We start from the raw sequence: 20,177 nt of genomic DNA on the forward strand, positions 1-20,177 counted from the left end.
AATTATGTTTTCCTACAATGACTAGCATTCCTGTTCTGCATTTCATACATCTGTTAAGAAACTTGAATGTCAAGAGATGCATTCTTTTCCAGTTGCTTAGCTATTTTAGTTTGATTCTATTCTATCTTTTTGTTGTCTGATGATAAGACAACCTCTATTCTTTGGGAAGTACTGCTTTGTTTTGATAAACACTTACTGGCCAATTGCTGCACAGGATTCTTAAGTGGTGATGTCAAGTCATTAGTTCTTACTCTCCAGCTGCTGGCAGGAAACCATAAACTCAAGCATCTGGACCAGTCTGGTGAGACTCAAGAAAAGGAAATTAGCAGGTAAGGTATAATTTCTGTTTTGCATAAGGATTACTAGCATATACAACATGTCATAACATAGCAGAGGACAGAATTTCAATATAGCTGACTTTTGAGCCAGTTGGGTAATATGTTGCTTTAAGATGCTTCCAGAAATATCCTTTGTTACTTCCAAATGCTATAAAGAAAATTTAAACCCTACTCTGACAAGACAGTGAGAAACAGATCTTACATAACTACTGCAGAAAAACCTCCCAAGTAGGGCTTAGTTTGAAGTTGCCTGAAGAGATCATGGATATCAATGAAGAAAGTAGGGCTGAACAGTAGACTTCCAATAAGATCCAAGAGAATAGTCACATAGTCAATTTATTGTATAAATCCACAAAACTAAGTGCATACATGCAGAAGACTCGACTTGGCACCATGTTTCAGCGAAAGATACACCTGCCTCAGGGGTTAAAACACTCTGTCAGACCTCATAAACAATTCTATTCTATCTTTTTGTTGTCTGATGATAAGACAACCTCTATTCTTTGGGAAGTACTGCTTTGTTTTGATAAACACTTACTGGCCAATTGCTGCACAGGATTCTTAAGTGGTGATGTGGACACTGTGAGCAGTATTGTATTTGTGGCTCAGATTTTGGAGATATATATGGTTCACAGTGTCATGTTTGTATTGTTTGTTTATGAGGTCTGACAGGCGTATCTTTCGCCAAAACACAGTGCCGTGTTGGGTCTTCTGTGTGCATGCACTTGGTTTTGTCGATTTATACAATAAATTGACTACTTGACTATTTTGGCTCTTGTTGGAAGTCCATTGTTTCAGCCCAATTTTCTTCATTAGCTGTTTTATCGTGGGGGGTTTTCCCATTGGACTTTTGTATTTGGGAGATCATGGATGTATAATTTCCAGGGTCTATTGAAGAAGACTTGCTTCTCAATTTCCACCAATCTCTATTTGCCAATTCCAAGGGAAGCATCTGAAAATGTATAACCATTTTGGGAAAAGAACCATTTTGAAAAGAGCAATACGCCCACCTAGGGATAATGGTAATGACTGCCATTTTAGCAATTTTTGTTTTGTATAACTCATCAAATCTGGAATATTAAACTTATATAGAGTTAGAATTTGCTGGAATATAAATTCCCAAATATTTAAATTTATCTTCCATCCATTGAAGCGGAAAATTAGAACCCCAATGTATATGTAAATTATCATTAGTAGGCAGAGCTTTAGGGTCCTTTTATCAAGCTGTGGTAGGGGTTTAACACGCGTAATACCATGCATTAAATCGCCTGCCGCACTAGCCGCTAACGCCTGCATTGAGCAGGCGTTAGTTTTTTAGCCGGCCGCAGGGGTTAGCGCATGATGAAATGTCCGACACGCTAACCCCGCTAGCGCAGCTTGATAAAAGGACCCTTAGACTTATCCATATTTAATTTAAAACCAGAAAAATCACCAAATTCAACAAAGCTTTCCAATAAAGATCTTAATGAAATCCTGGGGTTAGATAATGCACCAAAATATCATCTGCAAAAGCCGCAATTTTAAAAGGTGAAGACCTGATGTCAACTCCAAAAATATCTGGATTAACAAGAATTTCATGAATCAATGGATCCAGGGTCAATACAAAAAGCAACGGAGACAAAGGACATCCTTGCCTCGTTCCTTGACCTGCCGCAAAAAAATCCAAAAAACAGCCATTAATAAATACTCTAGCCTGTATATATGAATATAAGGTTTTAATGGCATCTTGAATTACCCATAATACCATATCTGGCTAATACAGTGAACAAAAAATTCCCATCTTACCCTATCAAAAGCTTTCTCAGCATCAAAACTAATCAACAATGATGGAATATTTTTATTATGTACCCACTCTAAAGAATATAAAATAGATCTAATATTCTTAACTGCTGTACGTCCTTTTACAAACCCTACTTGAGGTTCAGCAGTCAGATTGGGCAATAACTTTGCCAACCTATTAGCCAATAACTTAGCTTCATAACAAAGCAAAGAAATCGGCCTATAAGATTCCACTTTATTAGGATCTTTACCTGACTTTGGAAATACAATTATCTGAGCTTGACAAAGCATTTTAGGTAAAATTTGTTTCTCAATCTGATTATTAAACATCAATACTAAAGGAGTAGCTATATTCTGTCCAAGAATCTTATAAAACTCAGCTCTATAACCATCCATACCGGGAGCTTTACATAATGGACTTTGTTGTATAGCCAATAATAACTCATCCTCTCCAATAGGACGATTTAAGTCTGTTCGTTCTACCTGTCCAATACAAGGTAACTCTAGACTGGACAAATAAATATTACTGGACAAACCTGTATTTTGACAAGGAGCAAATGAAGAGGAATAATAATCCTGAAATACTTTACCAATATCCTTATCTTTCATAACAAAGTGACCCTGAATTGATTGAATTCACGAAATCCTAGATGACAAATATTTACCCCTCATTAAATGAGCCAATAATGCTCCTGGCTTATCATGTTTATATAGTTGGTATTGATAATATTTCACAGACTTAATAGCTCTTTGATGAAGAAGTTCATTCAATTGAAGCTGTATTGCTAACAATTAAGCACAATTATCTTCTGAAGAACATCTGGCATGAATACCTCTAATTTTTATTAATTGTTTTTCCAAACGCAATATATCCCTATCCCTAGCTTTTTTCTTTTGACTAGAATAAGCAATTATCTCCCCCCTCAACACTGCCTTTGCTGTTTCCCAAAATAAAGTAGGAGTTTCCTTATGTTGTTTGTTAGTAATCTGATAATTATTTCAACAATCTAAAATATGTTTTTGAAATTTAACATCATGATATAAATCTAATGGAAATCTCCATTGAGGCAAACCCACAGAATCAGAAAACAAAGATAATGTAACCCATACAAAGGCATGATCTGAAATCTCTGTAGGTCCAATAGCGGAATCTTGAATTTTGGAAAACCTTATATCTGAACAAAGGAGATAATCAATCCTAGAATGAGTATTATGGGCTCTAGAACAATGAGTATAATCCCTATCTAATGGACACATTACCCTCCAAATATCCATTAAATTTAAGAAATCACAAAACAAAGGAATTCCTTTAATTAAATCTAACCTATCTGCAGCCCTAAGAACTGAATTTGGAGCATATAAATTACAAAGCCACATATTACCCCATTAATCCTAACTTTTGCTATTATAAAACGCCATTCCAGATCAATATTTATTTGTATCTTTTCTACCACTAATTTTTTATGAAATAAAATAATCACCCCTGCCTTTCTATTAAGGGTCGGAGCCTCAATATAATCACCTACCCACCAAGTAAGAAGTTTAGAATGCTCTTGTGCTGTTAAATGTAATGTAATGTAATGTAATTTATTTCTTATATACCGCTACATCCGTTAGGTTCTAAGCGGTTTACAGAAAATATACATTAAGATTAGAAATAAGAAAGGTACTTGAAAAATTAAATGAGTCTCTTGTAAAAAAAACAATTGACGCATGATGCCTTTTTAAACTTTGTAATATCTTTTTCCTTTTTAGTGGTGAGGAAATACCCCCCACATTTCAAGTAATAAAATTCAACATCATTATAAAACTTGACCAAAAAAGACACTACAAAATCCAGTAATATAAATCCAAATTAAACATAGGAACTGTCCCAGCCCCCAGCCCCCATCTAGACCAAACAAAAATAAACTCCAAAATATACCACCTCCAAAAATTGAAAGAAAAATAAAGATTTTTGTCAACTTCCATCCCAACCACCCTTCCCCATCCCCCAATATCTTAGAATCTTTAATAAACCAAATCATCTCCCCATACTTCCATTTTAGTGCCTGTTTGGCTCATTTGTTTTATTTTTCCCACAGACACTGGAAGACTGATGGCTTTGTACTACATTACATATGGTACAGTGAAGCAGTTTTGCAGAATTAATGGAACAGAGTCATTAGCTGAACTGGTACAGAAGGCTTATATCTTTTAAAGCAGTTTTTAAATTGGAAAGGAACATACTGTTCTGAGACTGATTTATTGAGGTGATATTAAACAAAAAAACTTGCTAAGCATATATTTGTGGTGCAAATGATTCCTTATTCATAATAAGAAGTAAACACGTTTATTTTAAGAATACAAATGCTTTTTTGAAAACGTATTGCTCAATATGCAATTTATTCAGTTCTCCTTCATTTTGAGCAATTTTCAATAAAATTGTGCTTTGTCTGTTGCATACTTGCACAAAACTTCTTTAATATGTTACCATGTCAGGCAACATGGAGCTTGTGTATGAGAGAATATCATTTTTATAATGTATAGAACACATCCTAAAATCATCCATGGAGTATGGCTAGACCAGGGGTAGACAACTCCAGTCCTCGAGGGCCAGATCCAGTCAGGTTTTCAGGATTTCCCCAATGAATATGCATGAGATCTATTTGCATGTACTGCTTTCAATGCATATTCATTGGGGAAATTCTGAAAACCTGACTGAATTCCAGCCCTCGAGGACCGGAGTTGCCCACCCCTGGCTAGACCCAAACCTGGACATGCCAATACACATCCAATGCATCACAAAAAATGCTTATGTCAAACTCTACTGGGTCAGAAGACTAAAACCCTACCTAATCCATCAAGCAATGTCCAACATAGTAATATCCCTAGTATTCTCAGTCTTCGACTACTGCAATGCAGTCCTGTTGGGCATTCCAAAGTACATGATCAGACAAATCCAAATAGTACAAAACGCAGTAGCTAGATTTCTGCTGGAAAAATCAAAGCAGACAAGTGCCACCACACTACTGAAAGAGTTACACTGACTCCTGATTGAAAGTAGGATGAACTTAAAGATATGTTGCTGACACATAAAATCATTCATCTGTCAGAACCACAATACCTAGCAACTAGACTAGACAACCATGCACCAACATGCACCCTACCCTTGAGCCAAGAGTACCTACTGGAACTACCCTCCTTCAGAGACATCAAATGCAAAAGCGTCAGGAAAAGAATGTTCTCAGTGATGGCCCCAGTGTGAGTGGAATTCCCTTCTGAAGGAATTAAAACTAGAAAAGGACACCAAAAGGTTTAAGAAAGGAATAAAGACAATACTCTTCACAGGACACTTTAGCAAATAAAAAAACATTTAAAGGGAATAACAACATAGAGGAAACAGCAGGCTACACCCCACTTGGAACACAAAAGGGTGAACTCACAAATAATACAAAGAAAGATGAGTATATGACAATACAGAAACTATAATTATAATATATGTATATAGGTGGTATAAATAGGTAAGATTCACATATATTTAGCTCATGTAGTGTAACACCTTTACTGAAGCTTAGGTATTGTAACACTTTTACTGAAGCTCATGCAAACCACTCAGAATTGACTCCCCAGTCATTAATAGCAGTATAGAAGGTTCCAATAAACAGCTTTAATATGCTATTCTTTAATATGCTTTGTACTTACCTATTTGTTATACATCTGTATACATTTTGTAGCATTAATATCATAATGTTTTTATATAAGAAATAACATATTTCTGTCAACAAGCAGGATTGAATAGGGCATAAGTGGGTGATGTCATTGGATGATGCTGAGATAGAATAGCTCTCCCAGTGCTCAGAACTAACTGCAAAGGTCTGAGCAGGCACAGCTCTTCCTGCATGCAGTGGTCACCTTAATACTTCAGTTTTTGTTTTTATCTACTATGCCAAATGTGTGTGAAAATAATGCTTTCCTGTATTTTAGAGACTCTTAGCATCTGTGTGTTTTTTTAAAAAGAAAAGTTTATTTTCTTAGGGCCCCTTTTACAAAGCGACGGTAGCGATTCCCACGCAGCAAAGGTGATGCAGTCCATTTAGTTCCTATGGGCTGTGTTGCATTTGCTGTGCCATGTCTTGCTACCATGGGCTTTGTAAAAGGGGTCCTTCCTTGGTATTTTATTTTCAGTTGAAATGTTCAGATGAAGTCAGGGTTCTATCCTGCCTGCAGTGTGAAAGAAAGATCCAGAACCATAGCCAGGCTGACTTCAAACCTGTGGAGAGATGCGCCAAGAAAAGACTGCTTGAATCGGCTCTTCCAGTGGCATAGTTAGTACTGAATGGGCCCTGAGTGGAAAAACGGAAATGGGCTCCCTATAACACCATCTCCCCAAGGTGGTGGAGCCACCCAGACTCCCGACAGAGTCCTCAAAAAAAGGACATGTCCGGGGAAATCTGGATATCTGGTAACCCTAGGACTGCCAAAGGCAGCGTGTTTAGCTGACTGACCCTGCTGGCAACCCGAATATACCCTGTTAAAATGAAGAATGGTCAAAAACTGCCCAGATGCCTTATGGAGCCCTCAAAAATAGGACATCCGGCCATCTGGTAACCTTACATATGGTCTCTTCCTGTTCTACTTCTATTTTAGGTTCTAGAAAATACTTGGATTGTATGAGCTTCTCAGCTTTATCTTTAGCATTACTCCAGCAAGGCTTGGCTTGTGTAGGCTGTTCACTCCAGCTCCTCGCTTGAACTGTTCTCTCTGGCTTACTTTGCTAGGGTAATTATGATCATCTTCAGGTGAGGGTTTTGCTCTCATTGGTGGAAACTTTTGTGGAGTAATACACCTATTAACTGCAGTCTTCAGGCTAGGGAACTGGATAGCTTTTGTATCAAAAATTCCCTGTTTAGTTTACTTGGCCAGCCCTGCACCTGGCTGTGCCATATTTATTCTACTATCTGCATCCCTAGAAGAAGATAAATATGTGTTTGCCTGTTCTTGCTTCTTTCCCTGTAAGAGTTGGACTTCATTGCAATATGCCTTTGAAGCTCACTTCTACATAGTTTCTCAGGAGCTAGTCTGGGGCCCACCGCAAGTGTCTGACCTTGGCTGTGAGAAAACAGCTTGTTTACAAGTGCCGAAAGGATTCATGATGTCTTTGTTCAGAAAAGATGGTTCATAAGAACATAAGAACATAAGCATTGCCTCTGCTGGGTCAGACCAGGGGTCCATCGTGCCCGGCAGTCCGCTCCCGCGGCGGCCCCCCAGGTCCATGACCTGGAAGTGTTCCCTACCTAACCTAAAATATCCATACCCCATTCGCTCAATGTCCTGTAAGGTAACTCTATCTGTACCCTGTAATCCCCTTCGCTTCCAGGAAGTCATCCAGTCCCTTTTTGAACCCCAGAATTGTACTCTGTCTTATCACCTCTCCGGGAAGCGCGTTCCAGGTGTCCACCACCCTCTGAGTGAAGAAGAACCTCCTTGCATTCGTTATGAATCTGTCTCCTCTCAGTTTTTCTGAATGACCTCTTGTTTTAGTTGCCCCTGCTAGTCTAAAGAATCTGTCCCTCTCCACCTTCTCTATGCCTTTCATGATTTTATAAGTTTCTATCATGTCCCCTCTCAGTCTCCGCTTCTCCAGGGTAAAGAGCCCCAGCCTGTCCAACCGTTCGGCATATGAAAGGTTCTCCATACCCTTTATCGTCCTCGTTGCCCTCCTCTTGACCCTCTCGAGTATTGCCATGTCCTTCTTGAGGTATGGCGACCAGTATTGGACGCAGTATTCCAGATGTGGGCGCACCATTGCTCGATACAGTGGCAGGATAACTTCCTTCGTTCTGGTAGTGATACCTTTCTTGATAATGCCCAACATTCTGTTCGCTTTTTTTGAGGCCGCTGCACATTGTGCCGCCGGCTTCATTGTGCTATCTACCAATACCCCCAGATCTTTTTCTTGGCTACCTTTCCCGAGTACCCTCCCTCCCATCGTGTAGCTGTACATGGAGTTTCCTTTCCCTATGTGCAAGACCTTACATTTCTCCACATTGAAGCTCATCTGCCATTTTTTTGCCCACTCACTCAGTTTGTTCAGGTCGCTCTGCAGTTCTTTGCATTCCTCAACAGTTCTGACCCTGCTGGAGAGTTTTGTGTCATCCGCGAACTTGATAACTTCGCACTTTGTCCCCATTTCTAGATCATTAATAAATATATTGAACAGCAGCGGTCCCAGCACTGACCCTTGCGGAACACCACTTGTGACCCCTATCCAGTCAGAGTAGTGCCCCTTTACTCCTACCCTCTGTTTCCTGTCCGCCAGCCAATTTTTGATCCATCTGTGCACGTCCCCATCCACCCCGTGGTTCCACAGTTTCTTCAGTAAGCGTTCATGGGGCACCTTGTCGAAGGCTTTTTGGAAATCTAGATATATAATGTCTACTGGGTCACCTTGGTCCAATTGCTTATTTATCCCCTCAAAGAACTGCAGTAGATTTGTCTGGCATGATCGGCCTTTACAGAAACCATGCTGGCTCGATCTCATCAGATTATTTTTTTCTATATGCTCATTGATACCTTCCCTGATCAGTGATTCGGCCATCTTCCCCGGAACAGAGGTTAAGCTCACCGGTCTGTAGTTTCCCGGGTCGCCTCTCGATCCTTTTTTGAAGATCGGTGTAACATTCGCTATCTTCCAGTCCTCCGGGATTACCCCTGTTCTCAAGGACAGGTTGCAAATATGCTGCAGTAGCTCTGCTGTTTCATCTCTGAGCTCTTTCAGTATTCTCGGGTGGATCCCATCTGGGCCCGGAGCTTTGTCCGTTCTTAATCTATCTATCTGTCTGAGAACGTCTTCGAGGCTTACCTCCATGCATGATAATTTCCCCTCTTGATCTCCCCTGAAGATTTTTTCCGGTTCTGGCACACTGGTTGTGTCCTCTATTGTAAAGACCGACGAGAAGAACTTGTTTAGCCTACCAGCCACTTCTTTTTCCTCTTTCACCACTCCCTTCCGGTCACCCTCATCCAGGGGCCCCACCTCCTCCCTCGCTGGTTGTTTCCCTTTCACATATCGGAAAAATGGTTTGAAATTTCTTGCTTCCTTGGCCAGTCTCTCCTCATACTCTTTCTTGGCTTTCCTGACTACTCGGTGACATTCTTTTTGATGCTTCCTGTGCTCTCTCCAGTTTCCTTCAGTTTTATCTTTTTTCCACTTCCGAAATGATTTTTTCTTGTCTCCTATCACTTTCTTTACTTCACTGGTTATCCATGCAGGGTCCCTCGTCTGATTCTTCTTGGAACCTTTCCTAAATCTTGGTATATATAGGTTTTGCGCCTTGTTTACTGTGTCCTTGAAGAGGGACCAGGCTTGCTCCACAGTCCGAGTTTCCTTGGAGCTGTTTCTGAGCTTCTTTCTCACCATTTGTCTCATGGCATCATAGTTCCCTTTCTTGAAGTTAAATGTTGTTGCCTTGGTTCTCTTTCCCATAGGTAATCCTACTTGCACTTTGAACTGTATCATGTTGTGATCACTGGTTCCTAGTGGTCCCATGACCTCCACATCCTTTGCTGGTCCTTTCAGCCCATTGAGGATCAGATCCAGAATCGCTGATCCTCTTGTTGGTGTCTCGACAAGTTGTTCCATGAAGCAGTCATGGACTGCTTCCAGGAACTCCGTTTCCCTTGCACATTTTGAATTTCCAAGACACCAGTCTATACCAGGATAGTTGAAATCTCCCATAACTATGGTGTTTGGGTTCTTGCATTCCTTTCTCATGGCCTAGCAAGGCCTCAAGCCTCCAAAAGGTGATGCAAGGAATCGGATTACCCTTGTACTTAGTTATGCACATAAATGTATAGAGTAATGTCATGTATGTGTGCCAGTTCCAAAGAGTCTTGTTTCTTCTAGCAGTTTCATGCATGCTTGACTCTTTTGTTCTTCTTGCTTGCAATGTCTTCTCTCTTCTCTCACCCTTACTTATTCTTAATCAAAATAACTGGAAAAAACCCTATCTCCCTCTGTGAGTGCTCTAAAATACAGCCTGCCAGTCAGGATACCTTCACTGTAAAATACTGACTGGAGAAAATGAATTACCTCTATTCTATATTCCTAACTAAACTAGAACATATATTTCCTGTCTCAGCTACTGAAGAGAGAGTTTGGAATGCAGCTACTGCAAGCTGCAGCTGCTCTGGAACCCACAACTCACTCTCTCTTTTTCTCATACACTCTGAAGAGAAGATGAAAAGATTGCTCTTTTTGTCTTTCATCACAGGTTCACAAACTTGATATTATTTTCCAGAGCCTTAGAGAGAACCTATCCTGCTTTTATTTACAGTGCAACTGTCAATCTCTTATTCTTAGAATTTATTTTCTAATAGGCCCAGGCTCTATTCTTCAAATACCCACTTAACTTACATAGCACATATTTGCAAGGGGGTATACACTGGGGCAGAGCATGGGCAGAACTTAGGGAACACAGGCGGGATACTATAAGTTATGTGAGTACTTGCTGCATTTAGGCATTTACATTTATTCCAGCTCTATGACTGGCATAAATACAAGTGCCTAAATGCAGTGACATAAATGCAACTGGCATGTTATATTTCTAAAATAGATTTAAAATAGATACATTTTTTTACTAGTTGTACATAAAGCTTTCTTTCAATAATCTGAAGCCACTTAAATTAGACTTTCCAAATTATATGTACCGTATTTTCACGTAGATAACGCGCACCCATGTAAAACGCGCACATGGGTATAGCATGCGGGGAACACAAATTTATGTAATAAAATGTTAATATAGCGCGCACACGCGTATACCGCGCATGCTAAAACCTCCTCCCGCCTACTCCGAACCGGCATCCTCCCCTCGCTCGCGTCACCCCCCTCCCCCTCTGATCCGAGATAATCTGATCCGGCATTCCCCCTGTGAACCGGCATCCTCCCCCCCCGCTCACATCACCCCCCCTCCCCCCTGATCCTACATCCTCCCCAGCACCGCAAATACAACTCTTACCCAATTGGGCACCGGCACCAGCACCAATGCACAGCATGTGCCAGTGCCCGAAGATCCTCCCTTGTTGGTTTGGGCTGGGCTGGGCCGGGCGGTGTGAGAGAGATCCTCCTTCTTCCTCTGCCGGGCTGGACTAGGCTTTGAGCATTTGCGCATGCTCAAAGCCTTCTGGCCTCGCTCTCTCCGAGATAAGCCTGGCAGAGGAAGAAGGAGGATCTCTCTCGCACCGCCCGGCCCAGCCCAGCCCAAACCAACGAGGGAAGATCTTCGGGCACTGGCACTGGCACATGCTGTGCATTGGTGCTGGTGCCGGTGCCAGTGTCCAATCGGGTAAGAGTTGTATTTGCGGTGCTGGGAGGGATGTAGGATCGTGGGGGAGGGGGGTGACACGAGCGGGGGGGGAGGATGCCGGCTCGTAGGGGGAATGCCGGATCAGAATGTAAAAAAAAAATTGTAAAACGCGCTCACGTATAACGCGCATGGTTATGCACGGTTTGTAAAATCGTGTATAATGCGCGCATTATATGCATGAAAATACGGTAGTCCAGGAAGCTAAATATTGATCTCTGTGTGGTATTGATGTTTCAGTGATAAATGAGAGTGCAAGTCAGTTGTGTGTCTGATTTATTCTGTTGTCTATGGAGAACCACCTTTATAGGTATACAACTTCACTTTCTATTAGCATCACAAATGTACAGTATACAGATATTTTGATAGCAATTTAAAGTTACATTCAAAAGGAAGTCTAAGATGGTTGCATAAGCCTATCATCAAATGTAGTGATCTTATTAATGATAACAAAACAAGTTTTATTTTCATGGATGTATTAGTGAAGGGATAATTTACTAACCCCCCTCTTTTACGAATGCATAGTGCAGATTTTAGTGCCGGCAGCGGCGGTAACTACTCCGACGCTCAAAGAATTCCTATGAGCGTCAGACCAGTTACCGCTGCTGCCGGCACTAAAACCCAAGTTATGTGTTTGTAAAAGAGGGGGTAAGGAAATATATAAAAAATGTATTGATAAAATGTGTATGTTTATGTTAAAATTTGCTGAATTACTTTTTTTTAACATGTAAATCAAAGTGATGCATATTATAAAACAAGATTAAAACTAATCAGAAAAGGAACACCATCATTTACAGAAAAGTAACAATCACAAAAGATGCAATCATACTCTTCTAAGCCCAAAAGCACTGCTCACCTATCCTTCGTTTGTACAGGTTGAAATGGTATCAAACTGCAATGAATTTTCAGATGTACAGTTAAGAACAAATGAGAAGAAAATACTTAACACGCTGAATAAGGACAAGAACAGAATAACTATAAGGTAAAAAAACCTAAAATGTATTATGTTAAAGAGCAAAGCTAGAACTCTTTTCATGACAAGCCTGGTCTATTGTCTTGCACAGATACCCCATGGAAGGGAAGATAAAAACAAGAGAAATGAAAGTGAATTGGTAAATACATTCATACTTCCTTGAAAGTAGTTATGGAAAATGGTGCTTATAATAGCTCACATTAGTGCAAAATTGTAATGCCTGTTACTATACTTATAATACTGTTTAGTATAGTGAAAATATTGAATTTTTAAAAACTTTTATATTTATAAAAAAAATACAATTGGACAATTAAGAACAACTTAATACTAGAAATAATTCCATATTCAATCAAGAAAGAAAAAGAATAAATATATACAGGCTGAATAATATTCAGCTGGCAGTGGGCAGCATTTTTTTAATTGCTGACTGCTGCAGGCAGAATTAGTCCCCAACATTCAGTGTCTGGTTACCCCATATCACCCCACTTTCAAATTCTAATACCCCTTCCTCCCTCTTTCCCCTTTCCCCACAAACAGAGCTAGGCCTCCCAACAAGACCCTGCCCTCTGTAGCCCTCCTCCTAAGGCATACCTTTAAAATCCCTGGTGGTCTACAGATCTAGTGGTCAACAGCGATGCCCACTTGCTCCTGCCCACTGCTGCCCCAGCCTCAAAATGACCACCATGATTTTTAGGGGTAATTTTCAGTACCAGGGTAGATCAACAATAGAGAAAGAGGGTTCTCACCAGCCATAGTGCCAAGACAGAGGTAGAACTTATGGATACAACTCTAACCTGAAGAGGGCAAATCAGGGGAAACAACCAGGGAGCTTGAGACCACAAGCTGCTAAAAGCAGCACAAGTAAAGGTGAATGTTTTAAAATTTTTCTCTCTTCTTTGTTTTCAACTCATTTGAGGCAAAGAGGCCATGAGGTGGTTTCTGCCTTATTCTCCTGGGTAGAAGTGCCCCTCTTTCCTTCTCTAGCCATGGAGGCATGGTGTAAAAGAGAGAGGAGAAATAAATAAATGCAAATTTACCAGCAAGTCAGTGGAGCATGTGTTTCATATTTGTTTGGCTTTGATTCATTTGTGACTTGCGTACAAGAGAGAGAAGGAAGATAAACTAAGGAAAGGAAGAGTTGAGAATTTACTACCACTATTTATCACTTATAACAGTTCACAAAAAGAAAAGACTTTCTGGTCAATATTCAGCTTGTGGTGACAAGCATTTTTTTAAACATTTAACATCATCAGCAAGTTAGACAGGAGAGGTGGAGCCACTATTACATATTTGGGTGGAGCCACTATTACATATTTGGCTGGCCACTGCAAAAGACCCTTATTGACTGGGATCCAAATGGGGATATCTGACTTAGGTCTCCTCCCTCCCCCCACCCAGAGGAGCACTTGACTTCCCTGATTCTGATTCCTCCTCCATTCCCCACTTCCCAGGAGCAAGACTTCCTTTAACTAGGATCTTTCCACTATAGCCCTCACCTTGATCCTACATTTAAAATTCCTGGTGGTCTCTAGGAGACAAAATGCAGGAATGATCCCCACTTATTCCTGCCTATCACAACTCCTGTGTCAAAATGACTGCCACAACCTCTAGCAATAGTCTTAGAAACATGATGGCATATAAAGGCCAAAGGCACATCCAGTCTGCCCAACCCAACCTACATAGCAGCCAAACTATAACCATACTTTCCCAATCGCTCCCTCCACTCTGACTCAGAGAGACAGCTCTGTATCCCCGCAGGAAGATCTCTCAAATTAGAAACTAGCCACTTTATCCCTCGCCTGTGGAACCAACTACCTACTCAGATTAGGTCACTGGACTCACTAATGACCTTTAGGAGAGTAGCAAAGACCTTCCTTTTTACCAAAGATGCTGGCTCCTTGTAAACTAACCCCTTTGAAAGCTTCTATCTACATCCTCTCGCCTCTATATTGTTAGGAAACTGTCTCCTTGTATGCTTCCATCAGTATCCTTTCTTCCTTTTTAATACTTTTGCCCTCTGTAATCCCTGTCTTTAACTTCATGTCCTCCTCTTTCACTGTGAATGTCATTTTGTAACCCATTCTGAGCTGTTGGGCGGACAGGATAGAAATCTAAATAAATAAATAAATAATCTCTTCCTCTCTCTAAGAGATCCCACATGCCTATGCCATGCTTTCTTGAATTCAGAGACAGTCTTTGAATGACCATCTCTTCCAGCAGACTGTTCCACACATCCAGTGGCGTACCAAGGGGGGGGGGCAGTCTTAGGGGGGTGCACAGCCGGACGGGTTTGGAAAATTCCTGGGCTGCGACAGCACTCAGTGGCATCAGCGCCCCCCTTCCCCTCTGCGACGGCACTCAGCGGCATCGGTGCTCCCCCTGCCCCGCAACAGCACTCAAGTTCGGCCTCCTTCTCCTGGCATCAGCAGAACTTCAGATCAGCAACAGGTGCTCAGTCAAAAGCTTCCCCTGACTCAGCTTCCTGTTTCCGCCCAGGCAGTTCAGTCAGGGGAAGTTTTTGACTGAGCATCTTTTGCCGATCTGAAGTTCTGCTGATGCCGGGAGAAGGAGGCTGAACTTGAGTGCTGTTGCGGGGCAGGGGGGGGCGCCGATGCTGCTCAGTGCCATCGCGGGGGGAGGGGGGCCTTGCCGATCTTGTTGCCAAAATTGGAAAGGTGAGGGAGAAAGATGGCCCTGTGGTGGATGGAGAGATTGAGAGAAGGGGCAGATGATGGAAGTGGAGAGAAGGGGGAGAGAGAAGAGGGCAGATGATAGAAGTGGGGGAAAGAGAGAGAAGGGGCAGATGATGGAAGTGGGGAGAGAGAACAGGGCAGATGATGGAAGGAGGGGGGGAAAGAGAGAGAAGGGGAGAAAGAAGAGGGCAGATGATGGAAGGGGAAAGAGAGAGAAGGGGCAGATGATGGAAGTGGGGAGAAGGGGCAGATGATGGAAGTGGGGAGAGAGAAGAGGGCAGATGATGATAGTGGGGGAAAGAGAGAAGGGGCAGATGATGGAAGTGGAGAGAAGAGGGCAGAGGATGGAAGGAGGGGATAAATAAAAGGAGGGCACATGATGGGGGAAAAGGTTTGAGTTATGGAAATACTGGACGAGGTGAGGGAAAGAGGTGGCGAGCTGTAGGTAGATGAGAGGGTAGTAAGAACATAATCTAGATGGATACAGAAAATAAATTGAAAAGGAAAATGAGGGAAGAAAGGGATTTCAGAAGAGATGTGTGGGAGAGGGAAGGAGAGAAGAGAGATGCCAGACCAATGGGGGGTGAAAGGAGAGATGGAAGGGGGAGGCATACAATTTTTGGAAGGGGCATAGAAGGAGAGAAGATGCCATATAAGGGCAGAGAGATGGCAGACAGTGGATGGAAGGAAGAGAGTAACAAGAAGATGAGGAAAGCAGAAACCAGAGAAGACAAAGGTAGAACAAAAATTTTCTATTTATTTGTTGCTTTAGGAGATATGTGTCACTGTTTCTGTGGTGTTGCATTGTATGCAGAGTCCAGTTTCTTGCTGGTTCAATTTAACCTTTGTCTATGTATTTCTATTTTATCCCCCTTTTACAAAACTGTGGAGCGTTTTGTAGCGCCAGCCATGGTGGTAGCAGTTCTGATGCTCAGAATTCTATGAGCATCAGAGCTGTTACCACCGTGGCTAAAATACACACTACAGTTTTGTAAAAGGGGGAGGGGCTAGTTTGTGATGACATATTTCATACTAGGCGAAGGTTTTTTCTGTGTTCTGTGTGTTCGAAAGACATGGTTTTCTGTTAGGATTGACAGTGTATGATTGATCTCTACTAGCCTGGCTTGTTTAGTTTTACAATGGGTGTATTTATGTTGTACTGCTCACTGCAGTATGTAAGATGCTGCCTTTTCCTAGGTACTCATGTGTGACATGTGGCTTGTTACTAAAAATCATGTTTTTCGTACAGATGGGGGGGGGTGCCAAAAAATGATGGGCCCCGGGTGTCACATATGCTAGGTATGCCACTGCATACATCTATCACCCTTTCTGGGAAAAGCATTTCCTTAGATTACTCCTGAGCTTATCACCTTTTAACTTCATCCCTCATTCCAGAGTTTACTTTCAAATGGCAGAGACTCAACTCATGCGCATTTACATAATGTAGGTATTTAAACATCTCTATCACATCTCCCCTTTCCCACCTTTCCTCCAAAGTATACATATTGAGATCTTACCTTCATCCATGACCTCTTTATCTCTAAAAAGCTCCACCTGCTAGCACAAACTTAAACTTGGATCTGCCCTGAAGACTCTGCTTCGGCTGCTGCCCTGTATCAAGGAGGGTACCTTTTCTCACACACGCTTCGCCCAGATAGTTATGGAGGCGGTGTTGGACTCTTACCATCTTGTAAATATCAACCCCTTCTTCTGCAGCTCTACTCACTCGAGGAGCGTCGAGAGAGGGGAGACATGATCGAGACATTCAAATATCTCACGGGCCGCATCAAGGTGGAAGAAGACATCTTCTTCTTCAAGGGTCCCGCGGCAACAAGGGGGCATTCGTGGAAAATCAGGGGCGAGAAACTGCACAGTGACACTAGGAAGTTCTTCTTCACTGAAAGGGTGGTTGATCGCTGGAATAGTCTTCCACTTCGGGTTATTGAGGCCACCAGTGTGGCGGATTTTAAGGCCAGATGGGATAGACATGTGGGATCTATCCGCAAAGATGGATAGTGAGGATCACTGGGGTGGGCAGACTTGATGGGCCTTGGCCCTTATCTGCCGTCTATTTCTATGTTTCTAATCTCACTGCTCTCCTTCCTTTAAAGTTCACTTCATCCGTCTATTCGCCCTCATGTCTCTGAATAGCGGTTATTTACCGACCCCCTGACAAATCTTTCTCCTCCTTCCTCACTGAGTTTGACTCCTGGATCGCCTTCTTTCTTGAACCCTCATCCTCGGTGACTTCAACATCCGTGCCGATGACCCTTCTGACTCCTATACGTCCAAGTTTCTTGCTCTAATGTCCTCATATGACCTCCAGCTGTGCTCCACCACCCCTACTCACCAGAAAGGCCACTGCCTTGACCTTGTCCTCTCCTCCAACTGTTCTATCACTGAATTCTGCACCTTGAATCTTACCATCTCCGACCATCAGCTGTTAACCTTCTCAACTCATCACTCTTCTCCCCAGCTCTGATCGATCACTACCCATACGTTTAGGAACCTTCAGACTATTGACCCCGACACGCTTTCTACCACTGTCTCATCTCTCCTTTCTACTACTACACTATAAAATATTCAGTGCTAACTTGGTATAGCTTTTGTGATTTGTTCAAGCTATATGAAATGGCTCATATCACTAACCTAAAAGAAATTACATTCTGGTACATGATGAATTTGTTATTCATAGAGATGTGAACAGAACAAATGTTTTTGGTCATTTTAGGTTTCTTTGGCTCTTTTTTGTTTGTTTTATGCATTCAATTTCATAAAATTTTAATGTACATTAGAACCTCTTATGCATAAAAACTGGCTTAATGTGTGAAACTTCATAGGTTAACATGCTTTTAGATTAATTTTGCATGTATTAAAATGTTTAAAGCATGCTAATGAACCAAATGTGCACTTAAATATGCATTCTTTTTATTAACTTACTGAACGATTACCAGCATGTGAGATATAGGCTAACCCAAATAGTTTGAATCTGATCCTAACACACAATTCAATATCTGAGATTTTTTTCTTTTTAGTCTTTTTCAGGCCCATCTTGGCTGCATTCCTATTCAAGATTTTTCCCTGACACAAGACATAGCTAAAATTTTCAGAAATGGCACAAGAGTCACTAAATGTATGGTAAAATTTTATTTTCTATGCATTTGATGATAAACCCTATTGCTTCAATTTTAGATTGAGCTCATTTTTTTTCTTTAGGTTTATCTGAATTTCTGGCATCGCAAGAAAATAAATTTTCTGCATTTCTGAACTCTTTGATTTTGGCTAAGTGTTTCAGGTCAAAACTATGGGAAAACTCTCCATACATATCCAAACAGCTGGAAAAAATTGGTATGTTCTTATGCATTTATGTACTCCCATTTGCACATATCCGCTGTATTTCTGCAGAGGTCAAGCCTCGGTTGCCTTTCACTTCCATACTGTGGATGTCTATAGCCAGTCTGCTGAGACTGTATGTGTTCCTCTACCCACTTGCCTCCTGCAACCAATCAGCTGCCTAAATGAGACCTCCAGCCTATATTGCTATCATCAGGTGGTGGGGCAGAATCCTAGAGTTGGATTTTGTTCTCCTTTACAGCCTTCTGTTATTTCTTGATCTTGCCTGAGCCCAATCTGTTGCAGTGAGCTTGTAGCTGGAATATGATCTCAGTGCCTCTTACCTACAGGTAAAGGGGAGAGGAGGGAGAGAGCTGTGGTAACCTGTTTACTAAAATGGAGGGAGAATGTATGTTGGCTTGCTACTGGGAAAAAGGAGAAAGAAACAAGATGGCAGGGAAGAGAAGAAAGGCAAGTGCAGAAGGTGAGGAAAAAGGCAGGGGCAAATATTTGAAAAGTGAAGAAAGGCAAAAGACTTACAAAAAAAGGGAGGAAAGCTGTAGATGGAAAAGAAAAGACAGAAGTTGGGGAAATTGGGAGAGAGGTAGGGGCTAATGATGGAGGCCAGGGAAAAAAAGCAGACAGCAGTTGCTGGGAAATAGGAAGAAAAGGTAGATGAGAAGATGGTGTGGAAATGCAGGAGGCTCGGGGTCCTTTCCTTTGGGAGCCTTTGGGGTTCAGGGAGCTGGCTGTGTTTTAATCTCCCCCCACTGCACTACGAGGATCTGTGGGGGTAGCGTCCTCAGTTGGTATCTGTCTGACTGGCAGCCCGAAGATCTCCAGTTGTGGATTAATTCTGCTAAGGATTTGAGGCAGAAAGTTCTCTCCATGCAGTCAGGCTATGGAGGGGGGGGGGGTCAGAAAAAGTTATTTTAAAGGGTTTCTGGGGCCAGAGTTAGGATCCCCCACCTCCAGAACTCCTGTCCCTGAGTTTTTTAAACTTCAGAGGAGCCCCCATAGGCTGTTTTTTGCCACAAATTCGCTGGCGGTAGCCATCTTGGATTTTAAACTTTTTTTTTCCCTAAAGCCTCCATCTGCCTCAAAACCCCTTGATTTGTCTCAAAATCATTGGGGATTGACTCCTCAAGCTGTTCTGCCTCTATATCATGCCAGTTTTGTGCTGTATGGTTGGCTGAGGTGTGTCTATGTACCATGTGCTGAGGCAGAAGCCTCGAGCTCAGCCTCCTTGGAGTCCTCTAGGGCTGAGTAACTGCATGGGGTCTGAATGGTGGGGAAAAAAATCCCTTCCGGAGACCACAAACAGTAAAGGAACAAAACACAAGTGTGTGGATGCTTTACCCCCCAGCCCGTCTTCCTTTCACTAGCATCTTTGTGATTGCCACCATTCTGTTCCATAGTTATTTTATTGGGTCTCAAACAAATATGCGCAAAACAATTGCGAATATTTGATAGTAAACCCGTCTACACATGCACGCTGCACATTCATATATACGCGACTCACATTAGTATCATAAGGAGCAATAAGCCAGCACATGCATACTTCGGATATCATCTACGCATGCGCAGTTCGGTCCCCCCGCTTTGACACCAATGTATTCCGAGTTCTCAGTAAACTATGTTTTTGGAAGACAAACATAAAGAAATTGCACACATTTGATGTTTAACACGTCAATTTTGCGCTGGGAAAATCCGTCAA

The 20,177-nt window shown here is 41.8% G+C and overlaps 1 protein-coding gene across 1 annotated transcript in view; it reads left to right on the forward strand.

Moving 5' to 3' along the window:
* The window catches only part of HFM1 (helicase for meiosis 1), a 354,705-nt gene that overhangs the window by 175,814 nt on the left and 158,714 nt on the right, over positions 1–20,177 (forward strand). The window contains exons 20-24 of the mRNA XM_033916380.1: positions 4,202–4,293; positions 12,337–12,443; positions 12,526–12,573; positions 18,163–18,260; positions 18,344–18,475. Of these exons, the coding sequence (XP_033772271.1) occupies positions 4,202–4,293; positions 12,337–12,443; positions 12,526–12,573; positions 18,163–18,260; positions 18,344–18,475 (477 nt within the window). The remainder of the gene's footprint in view (positions 1–4,201; positions 4,294–12,336; positions 12,444–12,525; positions 12,574–18,162; positions 18,261–18,343; positions 18,476–20,177) is intronic.

This window comes from Geotrypetes seraphini, chromosome 12, assembly GCF_902459505.1.
Source record: "Geotrypetes seraphini chromosome 12, aGeoSer1.1, whole genome shotgun sequence".
Taxonomy (NCBI): domain Eukaryota; kingdom Metazoa; phylum Chordata; class Amphibia; order Gymnophiona; family Dermophiidae; genus Geotrypetes; species Geotrypetes seraphini.